This window comes from Lissotriton vulgaris, chromosome 10 (genome assembly GCF_964263255.1).
Source record: "Lissotriton vulgaris chromosome 10, aLisVul1.2, whole genome shotgun sequence".
NCBI classification, from domain to species: Eukaryota; Metazoa; Chordata; class Amphibia; order Caudata; family Salamandridae; genus Lissotriton; species Lissotriton vulgaris.
Genome location: NC_141698.1, coordinates 241310084 through 241333331, shown reverse-complemented (window position 1 = coordinate 241333331; position 23248 = coordinate 241310084). Strand labels below are relative to the sequence as shown.

Sequence of the window (23248 nt, the reverse complement as noted above, 5' to 3'; positions counted from 1 at the left end):
ACAACTTATCCTTTATTCTTTTAATATATAAAAATTAACCTCCTTTGATCCTATGTCGAGTGGTTCCATTTAGTTACTTTCATGGACTTGCAGCGTTGCGTAATATCGTCTAACCACTCCGTGCCTTTAATTGATAATGGTGCTTTCCAGTTTTGTTCCGTGGCCGGCCCCCGGGTTGTAGGCCCGTATTTGTATGCATCCATTTCCTCAAATAAAGGTTTTCAAAAAAAAAAAAAAAAAAAAACAATGGAAGAACGTAAAGCAAAAAGGATGACGAAAGCGGAAACTATGTTCCAAAGAAGCACAGGTACCAACAAACGTGGAGAAGATTAGCGAAAAGACACGCAAACAAATACAAGTAATGTCAAACAATTATTTATACAACTGGAGAAATTAATGCGCAAGGAGATCTCTAGATCATGGGAAATAATCCCGCTGGAGAAATATATAGAATGCAACATGGTACCCCGAGGTCTACGCATCTTCACGCTCCCCAATCACCCCGACACGAAATCAGAGATGCTGGAGGAATGGGGACGTAACAATATGGAATGCTCACGGAATATGATTTTAATAGTAATCAAATATGCCCGACAGGAAGTGGATGAACTACAACAAAAAATATCTGACATTGAAAGTCAAATAACTGCCTTAAAAGAAGACGTTGATACAGTGAAGAAATTAAGGGCCGATATGGAGAAAAATCTAGATAAACACGAGGAGGAGGTGCAGGACAGGAAACTAAGAAAATTCCACAGAGACGAAGACGATTACGAATACGGCACAATTCTAACTTTTGCCAAAAAATATGATGTCTTCAAGCAACAATGGAAAACAAACACTGGCGCAACCAATCAGCCATCTGCCAGTGAAACTGAATCTGACCCAAGTGACAGTGAACAGAGATCGAGAGGGCTCAAAAAGTTTTCTTTTTTAGACGAGATGAAGTTGCTATTCCAAGAACAACAGGCACCCAAAGGAAAACCACCAGGCCGAGGAATGAGCCGAACACGAGCAAGAGGCAGGGGATTCTTTCAACAAGTAAATCAAACCGCAAAACAAGGAGAGGCAGGAAATCAAAGCGGAGAATACAACTTGAGGAACCGCACAATAATAAGAAAATAGCATCACAAACTCTGAATCTCAAGAAATCCCCTGACCTAGTGATAAATCTCTCTAGATACACCTTAACTATGAGTGAAAAAGACCTCCTCAATAAGGGACTCTCATTCTGCCCAGAAGTACATCATGACACTGTAGACACGAAAATCGATCTGTACAAATATATACGTAAATTAAAATAAAAAAAACATTTAAAAAAATTTCCCGCAATGGAAGGAGTCAACACCAACGAGGAAGGCTTGTCTGGAGATCCACAACAGTTTAAGATAGCAGAAATACCACAGCTACGTGTAGCATATGAACTGTCAAATGAGACAACTGCGTCACAAATAGCAGACACACAAATACTACACGAGATGGGGGTAGAAACCAGCAAGAGGCCTGCCACAAATTTCAAAGGGAAATCGAAGTTTTGCCCTACCCTATACCCGGGTAACAAGATAGACATCTTCTATGATCTGGTCTTAGGAGATCTGGAAAAAATGCGTAGCACCAACATCGGAAAAAAAGAAAACTTAAGCAAAAAAGAACGCCTAGCAATCCAGACTCTGAAAGATAATAACACCATCGAGATTAAACCTGCCGACAAAGGCGGAAATATAGTTATCATGGAGAAGAGTGACTATCTAGAAGAAGCATTGCGGCAACTGGGAGATACTAATAATTACAAAATTCTACAACAAAATCCCATTTATGATCTCATAATGGACTTACAAAATACATTGGAGTTGTGGGAAAACAAAGGTCTGATAACGGAAGAAGAAAGAAAATTCCTCATGGTGGAAAACCCAATCATACCCACCATGTACTTCCTCCCTAAAATTCACAAGACTCTTAAGAAACCCCCGGGAAGATCTATAATATCGAGCTGTGGGAGCTTATATGAGAACATATCAATCTACGTGGATCACTGTTTAGCTCCCATTGTACCCACTTTGAGCTCTTATTTAAAAGACACAGGTGATTTTTTACGTATATTACTGGATACAGAATGGCAACCCACTTATCTCCTGGTGACAATCGACCTTATCTCTTTATACACATCGATTGACCATGACATTTTCAATATTTATATAAGAAATTGGCAATGAATATCCTCAAACCCCTTGGTACATGTCCTGCTTCAATATATTTTTGTAAGGTGGTTGCTTCCCACCATTTGTTTTGTTCAGCTTTAAGAAGTTTCCATAGCTTGCTCCACAATGTTTTTTTGTTTGCTCCGGTTTCGGTTTGACCTGCTGAGTCGCTGTAACATTCTGAGTTTCCCTGTGCAAGTCTATCAAACATTCTGCTTGCTGCCTCGTTCCTTTTATTGTTTCTCGACATGGCCATTGTTGTAATAAATTTATTTCGTGCTTACGCACGGTATCACACACTGATTGAAACGCCTGCGTTTTAAAAGATATTAAAGCGCTGGGCGCCCACTTGCCTTCTTATGGAAGAAAATTTCTTAACAAAACGTCGTTTCACTCACCGAACTCGGATCTCCGTAGACAATTTTTTCAACCCACGTGATTCTGGGGATATTCGGTGTCGGAAGAGATCCTTCAGTTTTCTCGTTTCTCAGTAAATTTGGAAGGCGGGCAAGGGTTATCTCAACCTTGGTTCCACAGCTACAATTTCGCAAAGAAACCCAAGCCTCTTGCAGCGGTGGGCTGTGACGGGGTCGCAGACCCCAAATACTTTGTACCTTGGTATTCAGCCTGTTCTGTGTTTCCATGCGGCCTTGAGCTAGGAGGGAAATTTTGTTTCAAATGCAATCTTTTGGCGCTTCCTTCGCTCATGGTTGCCCCAGCTACATTTGCACTTGTCGTCGAATGTTCACCGTTCACTGTAACGCTCGTGACTGATGCATTTTGTTTGGTTGTAGCACTAGTCGACGCTTTGTTTGCTCTTAAATGATCGTACTTTTTAGCAAAGGTAAGCACTTGTCCTTTATCATAATCTGTCTGGTCGCGAAGGTATTTCCGTTGCTTTTTTTCACAGATTTCTTTTTCAATTTTCTCCAGTTTTTGTTCCATTTTCTGCATGTCATTTTCACTTCTTCTTTATCGCAGATTGCTTTTAATTTACTCGTTATTTCTTCTATTTCAACTGCCAATTTATCGCACTCTTTCTTCGCACACTTAACCAGACGTTTCAGCATCGTAGTCGAACATTTTTGACTGTTTTCAGCCCACTCTTCAATGAGATTTGGACCTGGTTCAAAAAAGGTTGGCGCAATGAATATCCTCAAACCCCTTGGTACACGTCCTGCTTCAATATATTTTTGTAAGGTGGTTGCTTCCCACCATTTCTTTTGTTCAGCTTTAAGAAGTTTCTATAGCTTGCTCCACAATGTTTTTTTGTTTGCTCCGGTTTCGGTTTGACCTGCTGAGTCGCTGTAACATTCTGAGTTTCCCTGTGCAAGTCCATCAAACATTCTGCTTGCTGCCTCGTTCCTTTTATTGTTTCTCAACATGGCCATTGTTGTAATAAATTTATTTCGTGCTCACGCACGGTATCACACACTGATTGAAACACCTGTGTTTTAAAAGATATTAAAGCGCCGGGCGCCCGCTTGCCTTCTTATGGAAGAAAATAACTTAACAAAATGTTGTTTCACTCACCGAACTTGGATCTCCGTAGACAATTTTTTCAACCCACGTGATTCTGGGGATATTCGGTGTCGGAAGAGATCCTTCGGTTTTCTTGTTTCTCAGTAAATTTGGAAGGCGGGCAAGGGTTATCCCAACCTTGGTTCCACAGCTACGATTTCGCACAGAAACCCAAGCCTCTTGCAGCGGTGGGCTGTGACGGGGTCGCGGACCCCAAATATCCAGTTCAATCGTTTGAATAAAGATCCTTGAAAACAACGAAGCCACAGCCACTTCTCCTTATCCAAGTGTGTTTTATTTAAATGTCATTCTGGCCATGCCACTCGACGCGTTTCGGAGTACCTACTCCTTTGTCACGAGAACGAGTGTTTGCAAATAAAAGTGTAAATACATTTTGATTGCCACACCTCTTTTAGTGAAAATGAACAACAGACTTCACCGCAATTCATGATCAGTGGAGCTAGAAAAACAGACTGTATTTTCAACTTTTTAACTTTTAAACAAATAATACAGGAACATTTCAGAATCATTTTACCCCCTTCACTGAGGCAGAAATTCGGCCGCAGTGCTAGGGGGTGGGGGGGGGTCGCACGGCTCACCTGCGCTTGTGACGGAACCGCTCCGTCACGCGCCTCGGGTGAGCTGTGCTAGTGACGGAACGGTTCTGTCACGAACGCGCCCGCTCAATAGAACGCGCCGCACAGGCGCGAAATCAGCGCCGTGCAGGCACGTCGAGCGGGCCGTGACGGAACCGTTCCGTCACTAGCACAGCTCACCTGAGGCGCGTGACGGAACGGTTCCGTCATATGCGCCGAAGGGGTTAAATAAACATGTTAATGCTGATTCGTGCATTATATGTGGTTTTTAAACATTATATTGAGACAAAAACGTTATTGTTCCCATACAGAAACAAGCACTGTCACGCCCCTGTGGGCAAAACAAATAGCTGAAAACCACATATTTACTGCATGATCTCGCCAACATAATAAAGCGTTTGCGCCTTTCGCTGCAATATACGCGTAATGAGACTAGCCTATAATCCATTAAAGTTCGTTCAAACCGTATCATTTCCAAATAAATCATTCAAAAGGTATTCATGCTCAAGTGAGCCAATCAAATAGTGTCAGGCAAAACGTCCAACTCCAGTGGGTTCAGTCATGCATGGGTGCAACCGATTCTTATGCATTATTCATTTGATTGGACGTGCAGACAACAACAGTCTTGTATTAAACTCTCCTTGATAATAAAGCCAGTGGTTCTGCAAATTAGAAAATAAAAAATAGTGATTGATGACTTATCTAAAAATAAATAGTTCATATTTACAAAGCACTAATCTGATATTTAAAAGTGAACATACTATCAGCAAGCAGATTAAAAGCAGACAGACAGATCAGCTTGGAGAGCACAGTCAATCTAAATCAGCATTATACCAATTGGTCGGCTTAACCTAAATGTGTGGTAAGTCCTTCATCACAGTTGTGACCCCTGGTTGAAGTGTATCGTATTTTATTATCATTTTTTATTCCAACCTGCGCAGTTCTTGCACTCTGTCACCTCCTCTGATTCTTGGTGGAATATTATCGAGCACACAAAAGGACAACAGTGTGATGTCACTCTTGTGATGCGTGGCAAAGTGGGTTCCGCCTATCTACCTAAAATGGCATTCATGTTGACTCCACCAAAACCATAGCATTGGGGAGTATTGTTGGCAGTCCAGGCACTGTAAGGTATGATCAACTGTGGATGGAGGAAGTGACTTGACCCAAAAAGGAACCATTTTGAGTGTAAGCGGCATGCTCAACAAAGGTGGTGCTCACTGGAGGTGGGACATCTAGTATGATTCAAGTTCTCGTTTCTATTGTGATTGAAGAAAGCTATGAATGTATTTACTATTTTGTACTATACATGTTGTCTCTGTCTTGATAGGTGGTCTGCATGGACGAGTATGACATCATGAATCTGGAACATGAGACCCTGGTGCTGGTTGTGACCAGCACATTTGGCAATGGCGACCCACCGGAGAATGGCGAGGTGAGGAGTGTCTACTTCAAGCGAAGCTTTCTGACCTCATTCTCTTATGTGTGGTTGCTTGTCAGTTTACCGTTTTCCCCCTGAGGCTCTATAGAGAATAGGTACTTAAAACCACCCATAGAATTGTAAAAAAAAATGTCTTAAGGAGGCCATGGATGGTATTAGAAGAAAGTGTCACATATGGTCACTGTGAGGATCTCCTACTTCTGAGTAGTGCAAAGGGCTGGTACTGGTAGTCAATGGGAATAGCTCTCAGTTGAGGGCATAGTGAGCAGACTACAATGGAGAGCAGTGTTCTAAGCTAATAGTAGGGTATTTTGTGAGAGTTGACACAGGTGGCCAACCTTTGAGGCTCGCACTGTTTGGCAACGCCATTGACAAGAGGTGGGATTGTACACTGGTTTTGGCAAGACTGACCTAGACCTCCCTTATGCATGCTGGTAGATGTACTGCAACTGTCCATCACTCACTGCAGGAAGTGGTTGCTTGCAGGGTCAGGCTTAGCCCAGTGCATGGTTCATACTTTCAGTATTCTTCAAAAGGGTACATTTTAGTCATGGGGATGATGTCTTGCTACTTTGCTATTCTTGAGTTAGTGCTAGCACAGCTCCCAGGAGCTAATCCAAGAGGATGATAGTGACAAGACGTTTAAGAAAATAGCGCTGGTGGGCATTGTAATGAAATGGCACAGGTAGGCATTACCAGTACCTAGCATTGGTTGGCAGTTTTACAGGCTTTAATTTGAGGGCAAAGTGAGCAGCTTGCAGTGGCTGGCAGAGTAACAAGATTATACTTGTGGGCTTTCTTAGGAGCTTGTACGGACAGACACTCTGAGTAATGCACAGGGGTGGGTTGTGCGGGGAGATAGAACTGGTGGGCAGTTAAAAAAGTTAATAGTGGTGAACAGTGCTGAAAGCCATCAAAGGTGTGCGGTGTCAGGGGCCTGCACTGATTGGTAGTGTGGCCCTCTTATACCTGTGAAGCTGAAACTGCTAGTCACTCTGAAGAAGACACAGTGGTGGGCAGTGCTAGGCTGAGAAATTGCAAAACTGGGTAGATGGGAAGTCTAATATCAGTTGAGTGTTAGAAACTGTCAGAGGTGTGCAGGTCATAGTCCTGCACTGGTGGACCGTATGAGAGTCTTGCACTGGGTGGGCAACCAGAGGAGATTAAACCATAGTCTAGGTCTATGGAATGTGGACTGTGAGCTTGTTGGTACCCTCTGTCTAATGGATACATCTAGCTGGATACTTCTTGTCTGACTTGGCCCTCTTTCCCCTGAATTTTTTCACTTTTTTTGGAAATCAACATGTCATTTGAGGAATGTAACATACAAATGTTAAATGTGATGCAATGGTGTATGCAGCTGTAATTCCCCCTTGTAAGAATGCACCTTGGTAAAATGTCGCTTTTAAAATGGGTGCCATGGCTGTGTGTGGTGCCACCTGACTGTGGTGGGTTATCAGTCTAGTTGTTGTTTCCCAGCCATCCCAGCTTTGGGAGGGAAACCTGGCACCCAGTGTGCTCTACTCCTCCCCCTAGACCAGTTAGAACCAGTTTCCCCAGGCGCTTCTAGAAGCTGCTGGCACTGTCTGGTAAGAGGGGGTGAGGGGCATATAAATAGGGGGGCTGTGCCACCATGTGCTCAGTCAGAGCGTGGACTTGAACGTAAGGTGACCTACTGCCAGGGGGTACCGCCACATGGGCCTGTGTGCTGGATCCTGTGCCCAACTGTAACCCCTCTGCTGTCCACAAGGCTAGTGAGAGCCCCACTGCCAGAGTCAAGGCTGCTGTATCAGGAGGAGTGCCACGTTACAGAGGAGGATAGTTCCTAGGACCTACAGCCCTGTCCTGATGAGTGCCCACTGACTGCTGACCTTGCCCAGTAGTGCCTGCTGCTCTGATACCTGGCCCCTGAAGAAGAAGAGCGCTATATTGGGCTGGACTGTACTCCCAGGAGGTGAGGAGTGCTTCCACCCCCAATCTGCAATACTGTGCTTGGTAGCGCTGAATGAGTGCTTCATTTGATGTACCAGGAGAGGGGGAGCGCTGTATTTCCAGTCCCCCGTCGCCTATGGAGATAGCGGGAGCCTACCCCGCATGATTGTGCACTTGTGCTGATTTAAATGAAAGCGGGTGCCTACCCGCGTGAGGACGCCCTGCCGTCTGGACATTATGGCGGGAGCCTACCCCGCTTCATGCATATCTTATGAGCTTGTGCCAGCCCACGAGAGTGCTTGTGTCTCGGAGGGAGCCTACCCCTCATTGTAGCCACGAGAAGAACTGTCCGTCTAAAATACAGCAGGAGCCTACCCGTGTGATTGCTGCCTGTTGCCAACTTGAAACAGCGGGAGCCTACCCCGTGTTTCTGCCGCAGGTGTACCTTATTTGGACCGCGGGTGCCCACCCCGCACTGGCGCTGAGGTTGCAGAGAGGAGCAGGGCCTCTGCGCTACCCACGGCGACCCGGAAGAAGTCGGGACCTCGCCAGAAGTGGGTGGGGGCTCTCCGTGAGCAGAGGAGAGCCCCGAGAAGAAGCGGGATCTTCAGCGAAGCCCCGGGTCCCAGGAGGGGCCCGGGTGTAGACCAGCAAGGCGCTGCTGCTGCTGATGATTGGGCTCTCATGCACTGAGGAGAGTCCCGCGACCTCAGCAGAGAAGAAGCCATAGTCCGGAGCAGCAACCGAGAAGGAGCCTCGCAGGCCCCGGTGACGGCCGCTGAAGAGCAGATGGCTGCACCTCCTTGCTCCGCCCTTAAGAAGTGGTGATTGGGGCAGGAGGCATTGCCCCTGGAGAGTGAGGGCAGAGAAAGGGGGGGAGCAAGGTGTCGGCTCCCCCCACCACGCAACGCCCGAAGTGCTGCAAGTGATTTGCGGGGCACCCAGGTAAAAGGGAGAGCCCGTGTGCAGTCCGAGAAGCCCCGGGCCCCAGGAGCGGGACCCGGGTGAAGAGAGGAGTACTTGCTGTAGTGGGAGAAGTGGGCCGTGTCCAGGCCGAAAGGAAGCCAAGGGGGCTTAGGAGCTGACGTCTGGAGCCTGCCCCGAGAGCCTGGTGAATGGCTCTGCCTGCTAGCGTTTGGGGGGTGTGTCAGGGCACATTGGCGGTGCCCTCCCCGGGGGCAGTATTCTATTGTGGGCTGCTGCCCCCCTGCGCCCGTATAATTTCCCAGCTGCCCCGTCTGACATCAGGCAGCTGCACCGTTGGGCAGTATTAGTGTTCGAAGTCCATGAGGGTGCATTGCTGGAACCTCCGAGTCCCAGAGGAGGGGGCTCCCATGTCCCAGTGTTGTTTTGGGGGCTCCGATGGACCCAGGACTGACTTTATTGTATTCAACTGCCCTGCAGGACAGTGGGCAGTAGCCACGCAGGGGGCATTGTTAATCTGGGGAACCATGGGGAGGGGCTCCCTAAGCACGGTGGCACCAGGAACTAACCTGTACCGACAGGGGTGATTGTTTTGACCATTCCCATGTGTGCCCTGCTAAAGTTAGGTGTGATGCCCTGCTGGTAACATCCTTGCAGCCTATTTGAATGCATAATGTGCCTAACACTTTTTCCTAAGGTTGAGGCCCTGGGCTCCCAGGATTCTGCCCCATGCTCATGATTGGAGGTCTACTGCATTCATGCTCCTGATGCCTACTGCTTTTATGCTTCTGAGGTTGTATTTAACCCATAATGAGACTTCATGGTTAATGCCTTATACCCAGAGATGTTATATGCCATGGGGGGGTGTTCGTACCTTGATTTATGCTGATGATCTTATGCCTCAGGCTGATGCGACTACGCCCCTGTGTATGGCTATGCATAAAGTATTTTCAGGCTACGAGTTATGCCTAATGCTTATCTGCTTACTTATAGTGTTGCCTATTTTTATGCCTAATATGATGGTACACCTAAGGTTGCATTTTATGCCACCGCTGATATGTTTATGCATTTTGCATTTTTAACCCTAACCTAATGTTTTCATCCCAGGTCTATGGCAAAGGTGAGTGACGCCTGAGCGTAGAGTTGTACTGCTTTATGTTCCTGCCGGATGCCATGTCAGGATGCTTCAGGTTCCTACCTTATGCCAGATGATAATGTTGTATGTCTATGGCGATGTTGCTAAGGCTAGGCATGATGGACGGTACATTTATTCTCAGTTGACTCAAGTAGCTAGATGTAGGTAATTCCATTTTACCACTTCTAAAATACCGAATTTTACCGATTGGTAAAATAGAAGGGGGCACATGTAGGTATTTCAGAATCGGTAAATACCGAATCTGTAAGATTCGGTATTTAGCGATTCGGTAAATACAGAATCGGTATCCCCCATTGATTCCTATGAGCCTTGAAGCCAATAGAAATCAATAGTGAATACCGAATCGGTATTTACCGATTCGGTAAATTCCGATTTTTGCAAGGGTGCCGGGGGTGTCACTTTGACACCCTCTGGCACCCCAATTCCGGACTTGGGTGCCATGTGGCATACAGACATGCCCTAAGGGCATGTCTGTGTGTCACATTGCACAGGTGTGCATGCACAGATGTGCATGCACACCTGGATTCAGTATTTTACCACCCAATTGGATTGGGTGGTAAAATACCGAATCTGAAAGGCCTGCGGCACTCAAAGATGTGCTACCTACATGTGCTTTTACAGAATCGGTATTTTTACCGAGTCTGTATTTACAACTTCGGTAATTTTACCGAATCTGTAAATACAGATTCGGTAAAATACCGATTCTGTTAAGCATGCTCCTACATTAGAAAACCCTAATACCGGTCGGAAACGGCCGAAATCGGCTGTTTCCAACCGGTATTAGGGCTCCTACATCGGGCCCAAGATGTTTTCATTGCAGGTGTTCCGGCCTAATGCCGAATGTCACACCCTGATGTTTTTATTGCAGGATTGCGGCTGATGGACTTACCTTTATTCTTTGTCCTTCACAATGGTTCTGGTTGCGGCCCGATTGGCCCGGCCATGTATATAATCCCCCTGTAAATATTGCCTTGGCTCCAGTTGGCACAGTGATTATTATCTTGTGTTTTACACAATACAAAAGTTATTCTTATGCAACCTTGTGTAGCGTCTCTTTTTGGTGTGTGCCTTGTGTGTCGCCTGTGTGTACTGCGCGGATGCTTTACACATTTCCTCCGGAGTTTGGCCCACCCGCTCTGCACCACGCTACCCGTGTCTAACACTTCTCAACTTTAGGATATCCCCAGGGGTCAGACTGGATCCGGAAGATTTTAAACAGCAATGCTCCCATGGTCAGGACGATGATGCCCTGCGGCTCCTCATTGTATTCGCTCTGCTCCAGAATCGATGAGAGAGTTGCAAAGGAGCATGACCCCTGCGCATTGACATCTGTTTCTTTCTTTTTGTGCCTTCGTACACAAATCTGGAGCTCACTCACAACTTGTCCCTCATCAGTAGACATTTTTTTTTTACGAATTGTGTCTTTCCACTGTGCTAGAGAACTATGGGCCCAATTTATATCTTCGAGGTGCAGGTACTCTATTGCAACAGAAAAGAGTGCCTCCTAAGCCTTGGTAACGAGAAATGCAACGGAGGTATTGAATTGTGTTTTTACTTTTCTTATGTGCACGCCATTTGAAACAATACTGTGTTCCTGGTTGTGGTCAAATGGGATTGCCGGGTGAGTGAATTCCAACCTCTCTTGGTGCAGCACCTTCACACCACCTTTTTCCAAGCGGTGTTAAGTACCAGGGCAGCCTCCCAACATTCATTGTTCCACCTCACCCCTCAAAAAAAGGAGAGATATCATCGTCTGAATCAAAAAAGAGGTTACATTGATCACACCAAAGACTATTAGGTGGTTGATCAGCTCTTTGTGGGCTTCTCTGGAGCAAAAAAAGGCAGCGCAGAAAGAGACTCTGGTTGATAGTTCTCTGCATTCAGATCTACTAAACACTGGACAAAAAGCAACTTTTGAAGGGATTAAGGGATGCCACCAAGGCCAAAGCTGCTACTACTGCACTGCACATAAAGTGCCTGTCCTTGACACCCGCCAGACTGTGACGTGGGTGTCAGTACACACATTCACAAAGCGCTTCTGAACCCCTCATCCGATGGGATGGGCATTTTGCCCATTATGTCCTATAGACGTTTTGATCTAAGTCATCGCCATCTTGCGAAGTACTGCTTTGGTATCTATTCAGAAGGAGAGGAATCTGTGGTCAGAATTATCCATCAAAAGAACGAGTTAATTTCCTTGGGTAACACTCTTTCTGGTGGATATCTGGCCCAGATTTACTTACATTTCACACAATGCAATGCGCCAAGTCAAATTGCTGTTCTGCATTGCATGAAAAGGAGAGTGATGTGCCAAATTGTCTATGAAATAGTACACTTCTCTGTCATAGGGCTGGGGCACTTCAGGCAGTCTAGCGCCAACACAGGCACACTTGTACCATGGTGCAAGGGTGCCTGCATTACAGGAAGGATTGTTTTTGTGCAGGAAGGATTAGCTTCTAGCACAGAAACAATCCTTAGAGGCACATTCCTCTTTGTATGTAGAGGAAGTAACGAAGAGAAATGAAGATATTTCTCCTCGTTATGCCAGTCTAGGGAAGGCACCCCATTTTGGAACATACTCAGTTTGCTGCCTCTTGTAAATCTGGGTGTGCTTCAAAACCCATGACGAATGCATTGGAACGCCCCTCCATCCCTATGGAGTCGCACGAAGCCAACCATTGATGCGTACCGTGGTTATGTAGAGTATCCACCACAAGGAGCATTACCGAAGTAACTTGTTCATTTAGAATATCTGAGCTGTGTTGGAGAGAGGCGTAGTTCACTGTCTAATGCTTTGTGTTGAATATTTTGGGTATTGTTGTATGGATGGAAGTGATGTTGTGAGTGCAATAATGAGTAGCTATGTGGTGTATCTGCACCATGATGGATGCGTACGTGTTCCATATTTTTGAGGGTTGGGGGGGGGGGGGGTAACATCTTGATGTCTAGGTGTTCTGCACACTTAAGGTCCTCTTGCTGCATGCTATTGTTTAAAAATACATTTGTTAGAATGGGAGATTTTACAATGGAAAAATAAGGGTATGACACATCTTCCAATTACCTTGCATAATATATATTATTAAGGTTATTTAAAGAAAAAAAAACTATTCATTGCATGACATTTAGAAATCTTGACTGAAAAAGTGTCTTTGGACACCAAGAAAATATTGTATACTCCATGTTGTTAGAGATTAATTGATTATGTCTTGCTAAACTAAAGTTTAACAACCTTCAGTAGTTTCAACTAAACTGTTTTTCTGTGTGTTGAATATTTACACATAATGTGTATCTTCTTCACATTTCAGAACTTTTCAGATGCCCTGATGGAAATGTCATGTCCTACCATTATGATCCCTCAGCCGGAACTGCAGAAGTGAGTTCATAAAATGTACAGTGCCCAGTGCCAAACATTCAGCTGGGACAGACATAAGAATGGTGTTGTACTGTAACCAGTGCCAGGGTAATGTGGCACACTCTGTCCCCATAACTAAAGGTATACCAACAAGATACAAAAAGGGTAGCACATTGTAAGTACAAGCACTAGAACTAGAGCCAAAAAAGACAGGAGACATACATCACCAGCTATTGTTGGACTGCTTCATTAAAAACATATCATATGGCTACTGTTGGAAGAACTTCATCAGCAATAGCCTCTATGTCATTTGCTAGACACTTACCTTTCGAGCTTGACAGTCATTTTTACTTTGTGTGCTGAAATGTATGCTTAACAACAGTTGATGGACAGAATGCAGAACAATGTCATACATTTACCCCAGTACAGAGATCTGGGCCTAAATCCATCGTTTTTTTGCACTCCAAGTCAAGTCAAGTCAAGGGATTTGTATAGCGCACTACATACCCATAGGGTTTCAAGGCGCTTAGGAAGGGGAGGAGGATTACTTGTCAAATATCCATGTTTTAAGTTGCTTACTGAATGCTAGGTGGTTCTGGGTAAGGCGGAGGTGAGCGGGGAGTGAGTTCCATGTTTTAGCAGCCAGGTATGAAAAGGATCTGCCACCCATGGTGGTCTTGTTGATGCGAGGTACAGTGGCGAGGGCTTGGCTGGACGAACGTAGTTGGCGGGGGGGGGTGTAGAAGGACAGTCGTGAGTTGAGGCAATCTGGCCCGATGTCGTAGAGTGATTTGTGTGCGTGGGTAAGCAGACGGAAAGTGATTCTCTTGTCAACGGGTAGCCAGTGGAGGTCTTTAAGGTGGCCAGAGATGTGTTCGTTGCGTGGGATGTCTAATATGAGCCTGGCTGAGGCGTTTTGGATTCGTTGGAGTTTCTTCTGGAGTTTTGCGGTGGTGCCTGCGTAGAGGGTGTTTCCGTAGTCCAGTCGGCTCGTGACCAGAGCGTGGGTGACTGTTTTCCTTGTTTCGGAGGGGATCCAGCGAAATGTTTTTCTGAGCATGCGAAGAATGTTGAAGCAGGAAGAGGATACGGCGTTGACTTGTCTGTTCATTGAGAGTGAAGAGTCCAGGATGACACCTAGGTTCCGTGCATGGTCTGTCGGGATGGGTGCTTTTCCGAGGGCTTCTGGCCACCAGGAGTCGTCCCATGCAGAGGGGGATGTACCTAGGATGAGGACTTCTGTTTTGTCCGAGTTCAGTTTCAGACGGCTTTGTTTCATCCATTCGGCAACTTCTTTCATTCCTTCGTGTAGGTTGGTTTTGGCGGTGCTGGGGTCATTGGTGAGGGAAAGGATCAGTTGAGTGTCGTCCGCGTAAGAGATGATGTTGAGGTTGTGTTGGCGTGCGATATGCAAATCAGCCTTGACCCTGTGCCTCATGGGAACAGTCCAGCCCGAACTGCCAAGCCATGTCTTTCCTGGACCAGAATCAAGCATCCTAGGTCCGGTTTCTGGCTATCAGCCGTCTTCACCCAGGATAGCTTGACTCCAGTGGTGTGGAGAGCATAGGACTCACGTCTGAGCATACCCATCCCACTCGGGGTGACAAAATGCAAAACAACAGGGTATGCTCAGACGTGAGTCCCTTGCTCACTTTTCCACTGGATTCAAGCAAGCCGGGCTGAAGACGGCTGGAATGCCAGAAACCGGTCCTCGGAAGCTTGTTTCCGGTCCAGGGAAGACATGGCTTGGCAGTTCGGGCTGGACTGTTCCCATGAGGCACAGGGTCAGACTGATTTGCATATAGCCATGTCTGAACTGGGGTGGCTGAGTGGGCTAAAGAACGGTGATGGATTAAACCCAGATCTTTTGACTTGGTGTGAGTGTTTGATTGATTCAGATGCTCCGTCCATCGCCACCCCCTTTTGTACCGCTTTTGGCCGCCATAAGTGTGGCAGGGTATGCTCAGACGTGAGTCCCTTGCTCACTTTGCCACTGGATTGAAGCAAGCCGGGCTGAAGACGGCTTGAATGCAAGAAACGGGTTCTCGGAAGCTTGTTTCCGGTCCAGGGAAGACATGGCTTGGCAGTTTGGGCTGGACTGTTCCCATGAGGCACAGAGTCAGACTGATTTGCATATAGCCATGTCTGAACTGGGGTGGCAGAGTAGGCTAAAGAACGGTGATGGGTTAAACCCAGAACTTTTGACTGGGTGTGAGTGTTTGATTGATTCAGATGCTCCGTCCATCGCCACCCCCTTTTGTACCGAAATGTATGCTTGACAATTATTTTCACTTTGTTTTTGTAATATGCGCTTGGCAATCATTTTTACTTGGGGTTTAAAATGTATTTAGTAGTTCTTTGGAAGTAAATTGATTAAGAACCTGCTCTGCCCCATGTAGGTGGGCTTTAAGCTGTTTGATCACTCGCTACCTCTTCTTCCCCTAGCACCCTCATTTACTTGATGCCTCAAGTTCCTATCATGTTTATTGTACTTATAATGTCTCTGCACGTCAACGTCAGTTTTCCTCTTTGTACAGAGCTCTGATACCCATCTGGGTCTTGTGTGCGCTTTATAAAACTTTTCAAATAAATATTGTATATGACAGCTATAAAAGCCAGGAAACCATGTTTCAAAAATGCACCCATTTCACCTAGAACAGATACATATGTATTTAAGGGTTGTATGCCCAAACCACACTTGCGATTACATCACATTCCTTAACAGCAAGGTCTTTACAATGACTATGCCTTTACCACGCATGCTTTTACAACAAATTTTGTTGTAAAGGCATGATTGGTAAAGGCAAATGGGTGGTATAGATCACCCCCAGCCCCCCCCTCTGCCCTGTGCCCCAAAACCCAGCCCCAACCCTGCAAGCCACCCCGCCCTAGTCCTAAAAACTATCCGACCTCCCCACCCTGAACCCTAAAACTCAGTCCCCAGCCATAAAAACGACCCCAACCCCCCTGCCCGAACCCTAAAACCTGGCTCAGCCCTACGTACCAAGCTGCATCCCGATCCTTCCTGTCCCGATCTTTCCTGTTCCTCCGCACAATCTCCCCGCCCATCTGCTCTGAAAAAAGAGCACTGACTGCCTTTACCACACATATTCTTGGTTACGGCATATGTGTGGTAAAGGCAAGTGTGGTAACGCTTGCGGGCTAACAGAAAACGTGGATCTGCCCGCATTGTAAATGCCATTGCCTGTATTTAATACACTGCACAAGGGCGTAGCCCAGTGCCCATATAGAAACCTCTTGAAAATGGACCCAAACAAAACAATTATAACTAGCATTAGAGCAACGCATAGCAAAGTTATATTCCCAGTACTCGTTACATTACATGTCGGATACCCAGGTTGTAGGATGTAAACATATAGCACCAAGATACAAACATAAACACAAATAAGTAAAAAAGATATCCCCAGGAATCAAGCCTGTGTTTCATATCGTAAGCAAATCACACCGAGACCCAACTCAGTACTATGTACAGGAATGATGTAGTGCTATTTTTTGAGCCTGCACACCGTAAAGCAATAGTATAATACTGAAACCAGGGCTAGTAAAATGCACAGCTACTATAGGGTTGTTGAGTGTATATAGTATGTTGGGGGTAGGGCAGCCTGCGAACCCCCTCATTGGAGACCTGGACATGTTGTCTATTTTAGAACTGGACCACTTTTATGCTCTCCGAACTCCAGATGGTTGTGAATGGAAGTGTACAGAATCAGAATATCATCTGGCACAGTCTTTCCTGAATATCATTTAGAGACAAGTTTGCACATTGAATTTAAAAATAGACATTATAATGCACCCATTGGAACAATGTTCTTGTGAGCGATATTTAGGACATATTTATGTAAGAGGATATTTCTGTAGACAATGTAACAGAGAAACATCTGGAGGTGAGCTCTGGGTGCCATCTGGGGTAGCGCCAAGAGTCTTCTGTGAGGCTCCCAGATTTTCTGAGGTCTGTCTTGTAAAGTGTAAGCTGAAGGCCTGCTAGGGTTAGTGAAGTCTGTTTAGGGGAGGGGGGTCTATAATGGCTAGCGGAATGGCCTGCTGGGAATGACTGAACAAAAGGGGGTGGTGATGGACAGAGCATCTGAATCAATCAAACACTCACACCCAGTCAAAAGATCTGGGTTTAATCCAGCACCGTTCTTTAGCCCACTCTGCCACCCTAGTTCAGACATGCCTATATGCAAATCAGTCTGACCCTGTGCCTCATGGGAACAGTCCAGCCCGAACTGCCAGCCATGTCTTCCCTGGACCGGAAACAAGCTTCCGAGGACCGGTTTCTGGCATTCCAGACGTATTCAGCCCGGGTTGCTTGAATCCAGTGGCAAAGTGAGCAAGGGACTCACGTCTGAGCATACCCTGCCACACTTATGGTGGCCAAAAGCGGTACAAAAGGGGGTGGTGATGGACGGAGCATCTGAATCAATCAAACACTCACACCCAGTCAAAAGATCTGGGTTTAAACCATCACCATTCTTTAGCCCACTCTGCCACCCTAGTTCAGACATGCCTATATGCAAATCAGTCTGACCCTGTGCCTCATGGGAACAGTCCAGCCCGAACTGCCAAGCCATGTCTTCCCTGGACCGGAAACAAGCTTCCGAGGACCGGTTTCTGGCATTCCAGCTGTCTTCAGCCCGGCTTGCTTGAATCCAGTGGCAAAGTGAGCAAGGGACTCACGTCTGAGCATACCCTGCCACACTTCTGGTGGCCAAAAGCGGTACAAAAAGGGGTGGTGATGGACGGAGCATCTGAATCAATCAAACACTCACACCCAGTCAAAATATCTGGGTTTAATCCATCACCGTTCTTTAGCCCACTCTGCCACCCCAGTTCAGACATGGCCATATGCAAATCAGTCTGACCCTGTGCCTCATGGGAACAGTCCAGCCCGAACTGCCAAGCCATGTCTTCCCTGGACCGGAAACAGGCTTCCGAGGACCGGTTTCTGGCATTCCCGCCGTCTTCAGCCCGGGTTGCTGGGGTGGTGTGGAGTGCAAAAAAACGATGGATTTAGGCCCAGATCTCTGTACTGGGGTGAATGTATGACATTGTTCTGCATTCTGTCCATCAACTGTGGTTTTTGCGGGAATGACTGAAGGCAGACTGAGGGTCACTGAAGGACATTTGATTGGATCCAGTGACCACATGGGGATTTATCACTAAGAAGGGGGACCCCTGAGTTAAATAAGGGCGGGTAGACAGGGGAACAACAGAAATGCAAACAGAGGAAAACTACCCGCCCGCGAAGGATTGAACAAGGTCCCAGAGGGGGATCCTGAATGAAGCCCGCTGCCACCCAAGCAAGAGAATTGCCAAGAAGATCAGTCAATACAAGGAATACAAAAGTATAAATTTGATTGCAGTTTTTAACATATGTCTTAAAAATATTCTCTTGTTTGACATATTACATTTAATTCGAATAAGAACATAAAAAACAACAGATATCATAAATAAATCATCCCCAACTCCTCTTTCAAACTACGCACTCATAATCATAACATCAAGATTATCACCACACGACTCAATGACTCAATCACACAAATCAATCACATTGATACAAACACGAAATATGAATCAAGGCCACATGATGGTCCTGAGACCGCATAGAACAGCTCATCATAGTAAAGGGAACAGGGGTAGATATCATCCAGCTTCCCCTTTAACAGAAAATGCCAACACGCGTTTCGGTGTGTGACCCCAGCCGGGAAACAAGACAACAAATAAAGAGAGGGTGGGAAGGCAAAAAATCTAAAAGGCAGATTAATATCCGCCTTTTGGATTTTGAGCAGCATGAATGTGAATCTCCTGTGGATCGGTAACCTATGTAGTGTCTTGAGGTGAGGCATTAAGTGTTCTCGATGGATGGATGTCGTTACAACGCATACTTTTACAACGCATACCTTTACAACGCATTTTTTACACAGCAACATCCCTTACAATGCATTCCATTACAACGCATGCCATTACAACGAATTCTTTGAAACTACCTTTACAACGCATTCCACTACAACGCATACTACATTTACAATGCATACCATTACAACGCATACCATTACATTGCATGTATGGTAAGTATTGGATAGTGTAGGGGTAAAAATTACTATTCTAACTCCAGGGGGCTGCAACAGTAGGGTAAGTGTTGGATAGTGTAGGGGTAAAAAATACTATTCTAACTCCAGGAGGTGCAACAATAGGGTAAGTATTGGATAGTGTAGGGGTAAAAATTACTATTCTAACTCCAGGGGGTAGGTATGCGTTGTAATGGTATGCGTTGTAATGACTGCGTTGTAATGACATGCGTTGTAGTGGTATGCGTTGTAGTGACATGCGTTGTAGTGGTTGCGTTGTAATGGCATGCGTTGTAATGGATGTTGCGTTGTAAACGTTTTGTTGTAGAGGTAGTGCGTTGTAAAAGTTGCGTTGTAAGTGTTGTTTCCCGTTCTCGATGAGCGACGTTTAGTATGAGCCTGGCTGCTATGTTCTAGATGGTTGGAAGTTTGCTTTTCAGGTATTTGTGCCACAGAGGTTGTTGCTACAGTCAAGTCTGCTTCTGATAAGAGCTTGCAGAACCATTTGCTTGGTGTCAGGTGGGAGCCACCAGAAAGAAAAAATCAGAACTTTCAGTAGGTGAAAGCACAACAAGGTCAGTGCACTGATCTGAGCCAACATGTCCAGTTTGTCGTCATTGATGAGCCTCATGTTGCTGCTTTTGTGCTGTGTGTGGGTTTTCACTGAGGTTTAAAGGCCACCGGGTGGTACCCCCCAATTAGAATGCAGATCGACAAAGGGTAGCCTTGAGTAAACTCTTGCTCTATGCTAATGTTGGTGGCTTCGGATTCTCTGATTTCATATTGTACTAGTTGGCAGCACTATTGCAATGGATAGCAGGTGGTTTTCTAAGACCTCTTTGTCTGAAGCAAGCAAAATGGTACCAAATTTCAGAAATAACTAGTTAATAGCTTTATAGCTGAAGCCTAACAGTCAAACAGGTAGAGTTCCCTGGTTGAGTGCGTGACTAGGGAGTGCTGGGATAGATGTCAGGTGAGAACTTCGTCTATAGCAACATATAATCCTGACCTCCCTGTTATACCGAGCTCTGTTAAAAGGCCCAAAGCAGACCTGTGGGAAAAATGGGTGACAAATGTAGGTTGGATCTTGAGTCACTTCACATAATAATAATGTTTAGCCCCATTGGGTTAGCACCCTTCGAAACAACTGAAAAACAAGGGATATCGAGAGAATATTGGAACTTTCATGCAAGGCGCAAAGAACTGGTTCTTCTAGTCTGTTTATTCTTTAAAGTGTCAGTGAAAGATGATACATCATTATACAACGTGTTGGACATATGATCAGTATACCTCAGACATTTTTATTGTACGAGTTTTAGAGGTTTGCTTAAAATTGCGAGAAGGTCGACTGCGGCGTCTCAGAATGATGGTATGGGGGATTATATGAGATGTAGGATTTCCATTAAACGTTAAGATGATTCAGGTGAAAATCATGGTGCGTGATGAAGGGGAGGCTTAAAACAAAGAAGGGCGGTAGGTCTTATTTTATAGAGGGGAGGAACGAAGAAGGTTCAGCTTCCGTTGCCACGAGGTGGGAGGACTTTTCCATTTGAGCAGGTACACATAGCGTGAAAGGTTGAGAAAGTCGGGGGAGGTGAAAATAAGGGGAAGGAGTGAATTATGTAGAATAGGGTACATTGTGGAGAGGTTTTCGAAAAGGTTTATGCAGGAAGTGGGTGGTGACGACTTAAAATGGAATGCGGATAGGGGAAAGGCCGTAATAATGAAGAGGGAGGTTGAAGAATGGTGGGTTGAGAAGTAAGTACTGAGCGCACGGGTAGGAGCGTAAAAGACGAGGAATTAGAAGGCAGAGGGCACCTACATGCATTATGAATGAGAATTTACAGCAGTGATCATAAGGAACATGGCGCATAATTGATAAATGTATGTAATTAATTGAATAGTTAAAGCTCAGAGATTTTACACGATGTTAAAATATGTTTCATTGTCACTTACAGTTTTCCCCTGACGAAGGACCCAATGGGTCCGAAATGCTTTGGGTTTAATAAACTGCTGGAATAGAACCTCGCTTTTGTACGTGTTCTTGGGGAGAAAAGGTTTGGATGACCAACCAGATCATGAGAAACTTGGAAAATTGCATTGCCTTGCATGAGGGCGGGTTGTGAAAGAAACGAAAAACACGATAATATAATGAGAGGAAGGAACACTAGGTAATGAAAAAAGAATAAAAACTGAAGCGAAGAAAACGATGGACTAATTAAACTGATGCAACTGCAATTCTTAAAAAATGGCTGTCGCCACTGGATTGGGGCTAAAAGAAGCCTCATAATTTTGGATCTTGAGTCAGACATCTAAAGTCTTTGGAATGCACAATTATAGTTGCTAAAATGTAACCTTCTACACAGAACATTTTTTACCCCAAATTTTCCGCACGTCCTAAACTCTTTGTCCTAGATCCCAACATACGGAGGCTGGATTCTGACACAGGACATGGACGAGCTTAGCAATAGTGGAATAATGGAGATCATTAATGCAGTTATATAAAGGGAGGCGCTTCTAAAACTTGAGATATACCTGCTTGGCTTAATGTCATGCCTTAAGATTAATAAAACTGGCAATAGGTTAATTGACCATATGTTACTTCTAACTAGAAGGTGCATAACGATGAGCTGGAAGTTAGTAAGAGCAACAGATTTTTACTTTAGAAAGGCAAATAACACACTGAGCTGAAATAGAAAGTAAAGCTTTATACATAGACAGACAAGGAGAATATTGAAGGCAGAATTGGCCGACCTTGGGATGAGTTTGTATTCATGCTTATTAACACTGATAATGAGAGTGCGTCATCCTTTTTATGAGATCCCAGGTTGGACCTCAGACTCTAATTGTATAAGCCACTCTGAGGGACTTAGACTGACCAGATTACACACAATCGAGTGTAAGCCAGATACTGATTACTTGAAATCAGTCTATTTCTGCATAACCATAGACTTAGCTAGCTTTCTCTTTTTAGTAGTTGATGATATTATATTAATAGTTAAATGGTGATAGAGCGCGGGCTTACCTGCTCATTTTACCATACTCACCTGGGCCCATAAAAACATACACACTTTGAACAGGTTAACCTACACTTCAATCCGATATATAACTTTTAGGACCTATACCTTTGACTTACCATTCCTAGTCATTGATACCTAGAGTCCTAAGGGATCAAGGGAGTTAGCAAGAAAATAGGTAGTAAAATAACATTTCCTGTATAAAATAACCACGGACTCGGGAAAGGTTTAAATGCTTTATCTAAGTAAATTTAAATGTCAGAGTCTATAACCAATTGATTGAAGCTTGTTTAATTAGAAAGAATATGATCGAAGCAAAATGATATGAAAATAGTGCGAGACTTTCTTTAAGCATTGAAGCATAGGAAGGGTAAGAAAAGGGAAAAACAGAACAATGACAAACCCACACCTATTTATAGTTACCAACCCTGGCCACAGGCTGGAATAAAGGACAGCACCCCAATAGTGCAGGGGCCGATAGGATAGAATAGGTGCAGACCAGAATAAGGACAGGTACGGACCAAATTGGATCATGACAGGACAACCACAGGCTAAGACCAGCACCCCCAGCTAAAGTGCAACGCCAGCATCGCAACCCTCTCTGCAGCTAAAAGTCGAACCCCGATTGGGTTTTCGAACTCCTTCCCAGAACCCCGATTGGGTTATCAATTCTTCTGACAGAGTGCTCCGCCAACACCTCTGCTCTCGATCGACTATTGAGTGCGTTGGGTCAGTGGCAGGTCAGCTATTCGGACAAGTCAGACTATCTAACTAGCTAAGTTTACCATAGATATACCATTTTCCAGGGCAGTGTACGACCCCCCCAATGTTGCAAATCGTGTGTTCCGTCAATTTGATTGGTCAAAATGCGAGGAGAGGTCATCACAACATACCAGTTGTGAGATCATTTGATTCATTATTCAATACATTATTTTCCCATGCACTTTTATTCCACCCAACAATGAATGCTCCAATAGTAAATACAATGTATATCAATTGTTGAATTTAACATCCTTTTG

At 45.1% G+C, this 23248-nt stretch overlaps 1 protein-coding gene across 3 annotated transcripts in view; it reads left to right on the top strand.

Moving 5' to 3' along the window:
• Window positions 1-23248, top strand: part of NOS3 (nitric oxide synthase 3) — a 1079476-nt gene that overhangs the window by 694428 nt on the left and 361800 nt on the right. For all 3 annotated transcript variants that reach the window (XM_086940927.1, XM_086940926.1, XM_086940928.1), the window contains exons 13-14: window positions 5646-5750; window positions 13074-13141. In XM_086940927.1, the coding sequence (XP_086797053.1) occupies window positions 5646-5750; window positions 13074-13141 (173 nt within the window). The remainder of the gene's footprint in view (window positions 1-5645; window positions 5751-13073; window positions 13142-23248) is intronic.